The sequence below is a fragment of the Mastigoproctus giganteus genome, chromosome 14, assembly GCF_048544385.1.
Source record: "Mastigoproctus giganteus isolate SK-2022 chromosome 14, ASM4854438v1, whole genome shotgun sequence".
NCBI lineage: Eukaryota > Metazoa > Arthropoda > Arachnida > Uropygi > Thelyphonidae > Mastigoproctus > Mastigoproctus giganteus.
The window spans coordinates 32,565,346-32,578,263 of NC_143588.1; the positions used below are offsets into that span (position 1 = coordinate 32,565,346).

Consider the following 12,918-nt stretch of genomic DNA (forward strand, 5'->3'; position numbering starts at 1 on the left):
GGAATCATACAGCAAATAATTTGGACATCTGAGATGAGCAGTAGTTGAATCAACTGATAACTGAGATTCAGTCAGAAAAAGTACATGGGGTTTGGAAGACTGCAAGTGGAAATGGACATCGTTGAGATTGGAATTGAGACCACGTATATTTGTGAAATGAATTAGGAAGTCCTTGGGAGGTTTAGATCTTTTCGCAGATAAGCTTGCTCTATTATTTTGACAATAGAGTTTGTTTGGAATAATACCTAATATTTGCAATTCCATAATACAGCCAAGTCAAAACTTACAGCATCTCATAAGTGCAGAACCATCAGACAAGTTGACGCAAAGGCTTCATGGTATGTGAAATAATTCTACAAAATTTCATATGATATTTTCCAGTTTTGATCTAAGACAGTGCTGCCATGCAATTAGTGTCTGCTAAATAGCAAACGTGGAATGAGTCAATACTGATTTCATTCATATATATTAGGTTCTTAAAGCACACAAAAAAAAGGGAGTAGAAATTGTTATTACTTTTGAGAACAAACATCAGTTGGAGTTAAAAATAACTTGATTAATCACATATTACAACTAAGATGTAGGAAAAAATCCTAACAAAATTTGCAGTTTGTATGGAAAGGCAAACCACTCAATAGCCAAGTTAAGAGGTCTGGACAGGCTCGGCAGGCCTGGTCTACACGTTTCAGCCCCAATCAGTTAGGGGCCGGGTATTGATCAGATAAGGTGTTCAGTATGAGTCAACAGAACTATCTTCAGGTCATGTAAAATTCTAAAATTTCGGCACAGGCAGACCCCTACTTCAGACCTTCTCTTGGTAATATATCCAAGTCTATACCATCACGAAGATGCAAACACAGGATTTGGTTGTCACAGACCAAATTATCGGTTGATCCATTTGACTCAACCGAGACCCGAATATCGGTTCCATCAGCATTTTAAACTTCCAGTCAGCAAGCCTTAGCTGTCAATCCCTGAAAAAATGTTTGCAACAAGCCTTAGGGACCATCACAAACACAATGAGGGGGAAAGGGGAAATAGCAGTTAAGGCAAAATGCAAGACCAGGCATTTTGATGGCAGTAATTCTGCATTACTGTAATACCTAGGGCACAACTAGACAAATGGAATCATTTTGGACCTCATTTTAAATATTTAGTGCTCTATAAGTTCTCTTTCACTCAGCTGAAATTCGGTAACTTTAAGATAAGTTTCTTATTATTAGTAATAGTTGTAGTATTAGTAGTGGCATACGATGTAAGAAAAACAAGCTTAACTGAATAAGGTTCCACCACCCCAGTAATTTGTCTAATTCTTCCTTGAATTTATTCAAATTGCCCACTTCCACACTAGAAAGGAAGTTTGTTCCAACAATCAACCATCCATTGGCTGAAGGAAAACTCTGCACATGTATTATGCAACCATCCTTCCTCAATTTGAATTTATGTTCCTTGCATGCAGTTGGAGAAAGAATGCTATCAGCAATGAACTTTCTCAATCCATTCAAAGCCTTAATCAGATCATTTTGCAGTGCCTGGTCTCCAGACACAGCAATCTGTAGGACTGAAACCTGTCTTGGTAAGACTGCCCTTCTGTTCTCTTCACCAATCTCACTGCCCTTCTCTGCACCTGTTCTGGTAGATCTATATCCTTCCTTCCGTCTATATACCACCATGTATATATACCCCAACTCCTACATTGTTAGAAAGCTATTTCAATTTCTGTGGCAACATTCTCTGGTTCCTAGAATCCCTCCTATCCAAAGGGACCCTTGTGCTAAATATTGGAATGAAGACCATGCGTCATGTAACTGCTGTGCCTCAAGGAGGGATCCTGTGTGTGGTGTTCTCTCCACAGCAATCAGGGTGCCGTGTGTGGCCAACAAATGCAATTGGATCATATATACTGACGATGTGAAGCTCCTCACCGTCTACAGAAGTTCAAGTCCAACGTCAACAAATATCTTCTTTTGTCTTCTCAACCTCCAACCCAAGCAGGGTACCAAGTACTACTGGTTCTAATACCTCTCGTGTTTGGGGTTTACATAAAAAAGGGGGGAAGGTAGTGTGGGGGGGACCGGTCCCAATTTCGACTGCTCATTCGTGTACCTTGTGGAGCCCTTAGGGTAGTTATCACCAATTACCGCTGTTTTAAAATAGGGTACTCGTTTCCGGATATTAAAACGGCGGGGGTTAAACACCCTAACCAAGACATTGCGCAGGCTGGGCATATCAATTACTGCAACTCGCAACGATCAACCAGAAGTGGACCAGCTTTTAAAGATTAATGGCAAAATTTTAGGGGGGCCCCCACAAGGTTCACGATTGAGCAGTCGAAATTGGCACTGCCCCCTCCACCACACTATGCCCCTGACTGTGCTCTCGGAAACATGACCATATATATATTACACCACTCAATAAATTATAAAAAAAAACAAAAGAAATACAAGTAAACATACTTTGATAACATTCTTGCTTTCTTCAATAACATCCGACTGCAAAACATCGATGCGATCACCTTCTGATATCCCATTACCTTTTACGTTTTGCATTTTACTTCCTCTAGCTATACACAAGACGAAACCATTCAATCAATTAATTCTCTGAAATCTAATTCCTGTTATGAATATTTAAAATAAATAATAACACACAAATCCAGATAATGATAGACAAAAAGAAACAATATCAACCTATTATCATCACAAACGATCCCATCCGCCAGCTTAATTCAAAATTCGCGATACTACAGCGCCGCATTAAATCTCCACCACAGAAAGTAGCAAATAAAACAAATTACATTTCAATGAGAATTTCAAGTTGGTAATTTTTCATTATTATTATTATTATTGCTTTAAATAATTTCTCACTGATTAGTAGTAGAGGCATATGATGCAAGAAAACAAGCTTCATCATCAGCTGCCATTTTCAATCCCTGCAGGATGAAGGCCTCTCCAGCAACTTTCCAGTTCATTCTGTTTCGAGCTCTGGCCATCCAATTACTACCTACAAACTGATGAATTTCATCTATCCATCTCCGCCTTTGTCTTCCAAATTTCTTCTAGCTCCTCTTGGGTACCAATCTGTTATTTTCTTAGTCCATCTGCCATCATGTCTTCGAGCTAGGTGTTCGCCCAAGACCATTTTAGTTCTTTAGTTTTGATAAGAATGTTCTTTACTTGAGTTTGCTGCCTAATCCATGTGTTTCTCTTCTTATCTAACAGTCTGATTCCCAATATAATTCGTTCCATTCTTCGCTGTGTAGTTCTCAGCTTCCCTTCCATTCTTTCGGTGAGTGCCCAAGTTTCACTTCCATAAGTCATGGTGGGGAGTATACATTGGTTCATTTATTTTACGTTTCAGACAAACTGGGATATTGCTCTTCAGTATGTGACTATATTTCCTGAATGCTATCCATACAAAAGTTATTCTTCCTTGACTTCCAGCCATTTATCATTATTACAGCTAATAACTTGTAGTAACCTAGATAAGTATATGACTCCACCTTTTCAATTGATGTTCCTTTAATCATTATTTCTCTTTTTGTGGCATACTTGTTCATCATTACTTTTGTTTTAGCCATATTCATCTTCAGCCCAAAACCCTTACTAACTGTGCATAACTGATTAAGATTTTCCTCTAACACTTTGGGATCGTGGCTTAAGACCACAATGTCATCTGCAAATCGCATGCGACCAGTCTAATCTTCTGACCAGTCTAATCTTTCTGCGACCAGTCTAATATTCTGAAAGCTTCCTCATGGGCAGCAGTAAACAGCATCGGAGATATATACCCCAGTGGCTCACATCTGGTGAGTATGGGGTTGGCACACACAGGGTCCTCAGCTGGATATCATCATTCTTCTGTTTCTTGGTGATTCCCTTCTCTCTCTCTCTCTCTCTCTCTCTCTCTCTCTCTCTCTCTCTCTCTCTCTCTCTCTCTCTCTCTTAGGGTAACTTGGGAATTTTTTTTTGGCTGGTGCAGCATAAGTCTCAGGCTTCCTTGCACCATATAGCTAATAATAATAATAATAATAATAATAATAATAATAATAATAATAATAATAATAATAATAATAATAATACAATACAATACAATACAATACAATTTTATTTATCAAGAGAATTCGTTTACAATAAATGAACATAATAATAATAATAATAATGTGTCTCCTTGTCGAACTCCTTTCTCAATTTTAAATTTCCTACTGTCTTTGTCTAGTCTAATAAATGAGGTAGCATTCTCATATATTTTCTTCAAAATTATAATATGTGGGGTATCAATGCCTTGTCTATCCAGTGCCCGAAACATTGCCTTATGCTGTATGGAGTCAAATGCCTTTTCATAATCCACAAATGCCAGGCATAATGATGTTTTATATTCATTTGCTTTCTCCATTAGCTGTGATATTACGTGAAGGTGATCCATAGTTGAGCATCCTGTCCTAAAGCCAGCTTGCTCTTTCGGTTGATTCCCATCAAGTATTCTTTCTAATCTGTTAGTAATGACACTTGTGAACAACTTGTAGATGTGGGATAACAAGCTAATTGGTCTATAATTTCCAATTTCTGATTTATCTCCTTCCTTATGCAGCAAAATTATGATTGCATTATTCCACTGCTTAGGCGTCACACCTTTTCTAATGCACTTTTGGAAGAGCCTTGCCAGTTTTTGTGTTTTGCCTCTTCCTCCCAATTTTAACAACTCTACAGTAACTTCAACTTTCCCCAGGGCTTTCTGATTCTTCATTTTCTTCAATGCATGTTCTACCTCATTAGGAAGAATATCGGGTATATCGTATGTGTTGCTACTTTGCAATCCACCTTCCCCAATTCTGGCATCATTCCCTCGCTCCTTGTATAATTCTCTATAGTAGTCTTCTGCTATTTGAATTATGCCTTCTCTGCTGTTTATAAGTACACCATCGTTATTCTCCAGTTTCAGTATCATTTGTCTTTCTGTATTACAGTCCATCGCTGCTGATTTAAATCCTTTGTTTTCCCTTAATGCTTGTTCTACTTTTCTTGTGTTAAATCTTCTTGTGTCCTCTCTGAGTCTCTTTCTAATGGCTTTGCATAACTCAGTATACTCAATTTTCTCCTTGTCAGTGTTTTCTTTGCTCTTCATTTGTCGTCTTCGATTCATCATGACAAGTGTTTCTTGACTAATTTTTCTTCTTTGGATTTCTTTTTCCCTATAGGTTTCTTCGACTTTATCACTTCCAGAAAGTTGTAATATTCCTCGTCAATGTCTTGGTCCTGAGCAGTCTGCAGACGCTCAAACTTGTTCTTAAGTTCCAGTACATACTGCTTTTTCTCCTCTTCTGTTATCTCAAAGACCTTTGTATTATTTACTCGAGTCAGTTTTTTTCCTTTCGTTTCCTACATCTATATCAAGTGTACATCTTACCATTCTGTAATCACTTCCAATGGACATTTACCTTATTCAAGAAGCTTATGCAACATCAAATTAAAAAAAAAACAAAAACACTTCCATTTCACCCCTCCGTTCGTTCGAAATACCTGTCCAGCTGAGCCTTAAATTTATTTAGGCCATCAACTTCCACAACAAAGGATGGAAGTCTGTTCCACCAACCAACTATCCGCTGGCTAAAGGCAAATTTCTGCACATCTATCCTACCTTTGTCTTTCCTCAATCTGAATTTATGCCCTCTCAGGCAGTGACGGATTTAGCACTTGAGAGGCCCCACGCGCAATTCAATTTTGAGCCCCCCCTTTAAATATTTTCGTTACCATGACAGCGTGCAGTCTACGCGCACGTGTTTACTATAGTATTAGCATTAGCATTAGCATTAGTAGAGGCATTTGATGCAAGAAAGCAAACTTATGCAGCATCAGCCAAAAAAAAAAAAAAAAAACCCACTTCCGCGTCACCCCTCTGTTCGTTCCAAATACCTGTCCAGCTGAGCCTTAAACTTATTTAGGCTATCAACCTCCACCACAAGGGATGGAAGTCTGTTCCACCAACCAACCACCCGCTGGCTAAAGGCAAATTTCCTCACGTCTATCCTACATCTGTCTTTCCTCAATTTGAATTTATGCCCTCTCAGGTGATTTTTCTGAGCTAGAGGAAGAATCCCATCAGCATTGAGCATGCTTACACCATTCAAGGCTTTATACACCTCTATCAGATCACCTCGCTGGTGCCTAGTCTCCAGACACTGTAATTTGCAAAACTTAAGCCTTTCTTCGTAAGAGCACCCCTTTGTTCCATTCACTAATCTTGTTGCCCTTCTCTGTTACTCGTTCCAGCAGCTCTACATCCTTCTTGAAATGAGGCCTCCAGACCTGTATACAGTACTCTAGGTGTGGCCTGACCATCGCCTTATACAATGGAATAATCACCTCCTTATCCCTGCTGGAAAAATTCCTGTATATCATTGACAATACTCCATGAGCTACTCTTGCAGCCCGTCTGCACTTCTCAGAGAACTTCATATCTGCCTGCACAACCACCCCCAAGTCCCTTTCATTCTCTACCACTGTCAGTGTAGTACCACAGAGTTGATACGTTGCTCTGGGGTTGCTGTTTCCCATGTGTAGTACTTTACATTTGTCAATGTTAAACTTCATTTGCCACCTCTCAGCCCATCTGCTCAACCTTTCCAGATCCTGTTGCAGCAGCATAGTGTCAGTAGTGTCCTTGACAACCCTGCCAACCTTTGTAGCGTCAGCAAACTTGGACATTAAGCCCGATATACCATCATCAATATCATTTATAAATACAGAAAACAATAATGGAACCAACACTGAGCCCTGAGAGACACCACTAATAACATCAGTCCACGATTAGCAGTGTCCATTGATTACCACTCTCTGTCTTCTCCCCCTCAACCACCCCTTTATCCATAGCAGCAATTTGCCTCCAATGTCACACTGCTCCAATTTGTGTAGCAGTCTTCCATGTGCAACAGTATCAAAAGCCTTTCTAAGATCCAAGTATATAATATCAAAGTTATTCCCTGCATCCAGTTCTTTTGTGACTGCATCATAGTATCCAATCAAGTTGGTCAGGCAAGACCTCCCCTTAACAAAACCATGCTGTGTCTGAGCTATAACTGAAGTCTTGTCTAAATGATCCTGCAGTGCTTCTTTAACCAGTGCCTCCATTAATTTTCCTGGAACAGAAGTTAAGCTCACAGGTCAATAATTACTTGTGTCAGCCTTTTTTCCTCCTTTGTGAATTGGGGTCACATTTGCACATTTCCAGTCTATGGGTACCTCCCCTGAGTCCAAGGAAGCTCTCATAATTATGGCTAAGGGTTTGCTTACTTCCTTTGCTGCCTCCTTTAATATAACTGGATAGATCCCATCCACCCCGGGTGACTTTCTTGTGTTTATCTTCAACAGTTTCTCCTCCACTTTACTCCCAGTTATTTCAAGATTCTGTAGCTTACTGCTAGAGGTGAATACACCTCTGGCATTCCCCTCGCTGAATAACTCCTCATGTGTGAATGTCGATGCAAAATATTCATTTAGTTTGTTAGCTACCTGAGCAGGATCATCAACACTTGACCCATCAATATCAAGTGGACCAATCTGATTCATCCCCTTCCTTCTAGAGTTTACATAAGTAAAGAACTCTTTGCTGTTTTTCTTTGCTTCCCTTGCCAAGGATTTCTCGTAATCTGCCTTCGCCTGCCTAACCTCCTTTGTAACTTGGTTGCATATCAACTTGTATCTATCATAGGCTTCTGTGTCATGTGTTAATTTGTATGTATCCCATGCATTTTTCTTCTCTGCCATATGCCTCATTAGTTCATCTGACATCCATTTTGGCCTAAATCTTGAACAATATTTCTTAGTTGGTATGTAAAGCCTAGTAGCTTCCAAGATAAGTTCTTTGAATGCTTCCCATTTTGAATTTGCTGTTGGTAACATCATCAGTTGGTCCCACTGTATAGAATTTAAATACTGTCTCAGTCCATCGTAGTCGCCTTTACGGAAGCAATAACCCTTCCCTTTACCCCTAATGGTAGTTACCTCTTTGAGTAAATCCCACTTCAGCACACTGTGATCACTGCCACCTAGTGGTTCATTTAAATGCACGCGTTCTAGATTTTGTGTTGCGTTTTTAATCATTTCCGTTGCGCAGTTCTTTCATACATATTTTAATTAATGTTTAAATGAAAAAATGACACAACTACCATCCCTCCCAAATCTAATATTAATACTTAAAATTAATACATAAAATCTAGCATTAATGATAATATGTATTCTACTTCAGATTCACTTAGTTTGCATAGATATTTCATATAATATGTGGGGATATTCGCATAAGAGTTTAATAACTTCTCATATTAAATTATAGTTTTAGTCAGTAACGGCAATAAAGATGAGTGCAAAAATTTAAAATGAAACAATTTTATTTATTTTTTTTTTTTTTTGAGACCTGAGATTTGAGGCCCCCTTTGATTTAAGAGGCCACAGGCGCGCGCCTGTGCGGAAATCCGCCACTGCTCTCAGGTGATTATCCTGAGCAAGAGGAAGAATCCCATCGGCATTGAGCATGCTCAAACCATTCAAGGCTTTATACACTTAATCAGATCACCTCGCCGGTGCCTAGTCTCCAGACACTGTAATTTGCAAAACTTAAGCCTTTCTTCATAAGAGCAACCCTTTGTTCCATTCACTAATCTTGTTGCCCTTCTCTGTACTCGTTCCAGCAGCTCTACATCCTTCTTAAAATGAGGCCTCCAGACCTGTAAACAGTACTCAAGGTGTGGCCTGACCATTGCCTTATACAAGGGAATAATCATCTCCCTGCTAGAAAAATTCCTATATATCATTGACAAGACACCATGAGCTACTCTTGCAGCCCATCTGCACTGCCCAGAGACTTCATATCTGCCTGCACAATTACCCCCAGGTCCTTTTCATTCTCCACCACTGTCGGTATAGTACAACAGAGTGATTGGGGGTTCCACCTCGTGACGGGTATTGCTACCAAGTTCACAGGGTGGTTGTTGTTAAGTCTGGTGTTACTTTTGGTCAAGGAACTCTCTGACTATCCTAGTTGTTCAGGATTGCGACTTTCTGGAGTTCTTGTAGGTGTTCGCTGTGAGACATATTGCTGCTAGGCTGTTATGTAGGGTCTTTGGCATCATACCTGTGGTTGGCACGATGATCGGAATGGTCGTTACTTGTTGTATAGGCCACATCTCTTTGATCTCCTGTCTTAAGTTCGTGTACTTCCTGATTTTTTCCCCCATTGGATTTCTGCAGGTTGACAGTATTGGGTACCGCTATGTCATCAGACAGGTAAACTTTTTCTTCTTGACCACAAGGGTTATGTCAGGTCTGTTGTGCGGGACTTTCCTATCCGTTGTTATGGCGTGGTCCCAATACAGCTTGTGGGTTGGGGTCTCTAGTATTGCCGGGGGTTCGTACTTGTAGTACGGTTAACTTTCTTCGATCAACTTATATTTCCTTGCTAGCTTCTGATGTATTATCCAGGTTACTTGGTCGCGTCTATGAGTGTACTCAGTCTGTGTGATCACTTTGCATCCCGCAGTGATGTGTTGGATCGTTTCTGAGCCCATGTGTCATCGTCGACATGTGTCATCGAACACTCGGGGATCCTTGGCGATGTATTTGCTATAGTTTCTGGGGTTGATTACCTGGTCTTGGATGGCGAGCATGAATCCTTTAGTTTTCGGGGAAGAGCATCCCGATCGTGAACCATGCATTGGAAGAAATTTTATCTATGTGCTCTTGATGGATATCATTGTAGTGTCTGCCATGGAGTGTCTTCTCTGCCCACCTTTCTAACTTCGGTTGTACCTCCCGGTTGGGGAAGACCCCTCGCTTCGGTTAAGTTGGGTATACTGCTTGCCTATCTTCCTTATGGCCTGGTGGAGGAGTGCTGCTGTGTGTTTCTTGAAGTAATCCTTCAGGTCAACTATCGCTGTCTTCGTTTGGTCAATGAGGTCTTTCAGGCCCCGCCCTCCTTCTTCCCGGGCAATTGTCAGTCTCTCCAAGGGAGATTTCGAAGGGTGTTGCGGCCATTGGTCATCATTGTCTTGTCTTTCTCATGATATCCTCCACATCGGTGTTAGTCCAATCTATTACCTTGAAGAAGTATCGCAGGGACTGCATAGGTGTTTATGGTTTTAACTGTGTTCCCTTCATTCAACTTTGCTTTCAGCAGGATTCTGAGTCTCAGATGGTACCTTTCGGGGGAGGAAGGCAGGCCTTAATTTCCTTGTGCTTTACCTACTTAGCCTGCATCATCCGCAAATATTTGTAGGCCTCTCCATCTGCCATGGCTTCGATCTCTTTACCACTCTGCAGCTGATAGTTTCGGTTGACTAATTTTCCCTGTTGCAATTCGTGGGTCTTGCATTTGTCTAGAAAAAATTACATTCTAATATCCTTGCTGAATTCTTCGGTGATCTGGAGTAGTTGCTGAAGGTGCCTCTCGGTTCCCGCGTATAGCTTGATGTCATCCATGTACATCAGGTGGGTGAGGGTGTACAGGTTCTTCCTTCCTTCTTTGGGGTTATATCCGCCCTTGCTACTTGAGCATGGTAGATAGCGGGTTAAGTGCTAGACAGAACTACAAAAATCTCAGAAATTGTAAGCATTTCTTCTTTTACCATTAGTAGAGTCTTTTGACATAAACAAAGCAAGCTTATACAGCTTCAGCAAAAAAAAAAAACTATCCCGATACACCGAACCATTCACTCCAGAAAGTTGCTTTAGTTTTGCCTTAAAGTTGTTTAAACTCTAAACTTCCAGAACGACAGATGGCAATTTGTTCCAACAATTAACCACTCCCTGACAAAAAGCAAATTTCCGCACAAATCTCCTCTACAACGGTCTTTCCTCAAAATAAATTTATACCCGCTCAGGAGCGTAATTTGACCAAGGGGAAGACTCCAATCAGCATTGAGCTTTCTCAAACCATTCAAGGCCTGATACACCTCAATCAGATCATGTAGCAGATGGCAAGTCTCCAGACGCTGCAATTTGCTCAACCTAAGCCTTTCTTGATAATAGTAACCCTTCGATCCACTCACCAATCCTTTTTTCCCTTCTACGCACTCGTTCCAGCAGCTCTATAACCTTCTTAAAATGAGGTCTCCATACCAGATTGCAGTACTCGAGAACAGCTCAAGGTCCCTTAAGCTGTCCTTGCAGCCTGTCTGCAGTGCTCAGAGAATCTCACATCTAACTGCACAATTACCCCCAGGACTTTTTCATTCTACACTACCCTGACTCTGATTTATTGCCCAAGAAGTCAAGACATCTTGGACAGTAAATAGATGGCCATTGCACAAAACAGAGTTATTGGAAAATTGCTGGAGAAGCCTCACCCTGCAGTGGATTGAAAATGGCTCATGATAACAATGGTGACTCTGAGTGTAGAAACACAAAGCTGATAAGTTACCCTTTGGTTACTGCTACCCATATGCAGTACTTTGCATTTGTCAATGTTAAAACTTCAGTTGCCACCACTCACCCCATCTCCCCCAACTTTTCCTGATCCTGCTGCAATAGCATACTGTCATTAACAAACCTACCAACCATCGTATCGTCCGCAAACTTGGACATTAAGCAGAAGTGCCTTCATCAATATCATTGATAAATAAAGAAAAAAAACAATGGGCCCAAGAGCGAAACCTCGGACACTCCTCTAATAACATTAGTTCACAAAGAGCAGTGTCCATTGATTATTGCACTTAATGCAATACTGCTCCAATTTGTACAGAACTCCTCCACGTGCAAGAGCATCAAAAGCTTTCCTGAAATGATGTATATGATATCAAGTATATGATATCAAAAGTATTTTTTTGCATCCAGTTCCTCTTTGACCGCATCATAGTAACCAATCGAACTGGTAAGAGAAGCCTTCCCCTTAACAAACCCATGCTGTGTCTGAACTATAACTGCAGTATTGTCTAGATGATTCTGCAGTAATTCTTTAGCCAGTGACTCCATTATTTTCCCCGGAACGAAAGTTAAATTAACAGGTCTGAAATTATTCGTGTCATTCTTTGATTTCCCCTTTGTGAAATGGGGATATCTTTGAACATCTCCAGTCCTTGAGCACCTTCTCTGAGATCAAGGCTAATAGTTTGCTTACTTTCTTTGCTGCCTTCATTAATACAACTGGAAAGATCCAATCCACCCAATGTATCTCTCTTATGTTTAATTTTAAGAATTTCTGCTCCAAAAATTGGAGGAGAAAATCTTGCTTTGCAAGAATTTTTCTGCCAATTTGTTATTACAAATTTATTTAGCTCTCTGTCAGAGTTTGATAAGCTTCTGACCTCCATTTCCCTAAAGCGTTCCTGATGTGTGAATGTAGGTGCAAAATACTCATTCAGTTTGTCAGCTATCTGTGCAGGATCATCAACAGTCAAACCACCACATCAAGTGGACCAATCTGATTCATCTCCTTTATTCTAGAGTTTTCATAAGTAAAGAAGTCTTTTGTTTTTTTCAATTGCATCCTTTGCCATGGATTTCTCGTAATCAGCCTTCGAAGACCTTTGTGACTTTATTACAGACTAGCTTATATCTACCATAGACTTCTGTGTCTCTTGATAATTTATATGCATCCCGCGCATTTTTCTTCTCTGTCGCGTGTCTCATTAGATCATTTGACATCTATTTAGGCTAAACCTCGAACAATGTTTCTTATTTGGTATGAAAAGCCGAGTGGCTTCCAAGATTAGTTCCTTTAATGCTTCCCATTTAGAATTTGCTGTTGGTAACATCATCAGTTTCTCCCACTGTATAGAATTTAAAAACTGCCTGAGACAACTGTGGTCACCTCTACAAAAGAAAAACCCTCCCCTTTACCCCTGATGAGAGTTACATCTTTAAGTAAATCCCAAATCACTACACTGTGCTCACTGCCACCTAGTAGTTCCTTTATCTGTAAATTCCTAATGCA

At 40.3% G+C, this 12,918-nt stretch overlaps 1 protein-coding gene across 3 annotated transcripts in view; it reads right to left on the bottom strand.

Moving 5' to 3' along the window:
* The window catches only part of gwl (serine/threonine-protein kinase greatwall), a 248,358-nt gene extending 245,648 nt beyond the window's left edge, over positions 1-2,710 (bottom strand). The window contains exons 1-2 of one of the 3 annotated variants that reach the window (XM_090388326.1): positions 2,688-2,710; positions 2,457-2,563 (exon numbers count right to left, since the gene is read on the bottom strand). In XM_090388326.1, coding sequence (XP_090244452.1) covers positions 2,457-2,530 — 74 coding nt within the window. In that variant the 5' untranslated portion in view covers positions 2,531-2,563; positions 2,688-2,710. Of the gene's footprint in view, positions 1-2,456 lie in introns of all 3 variants that reach the window. The other 2 variants (XM_090388324.1, XM_090388325.1) reach the window with 2 other exon arrangements.
* Positions 2,711-12,918: the final 10,208 nt, after the last annotated feature.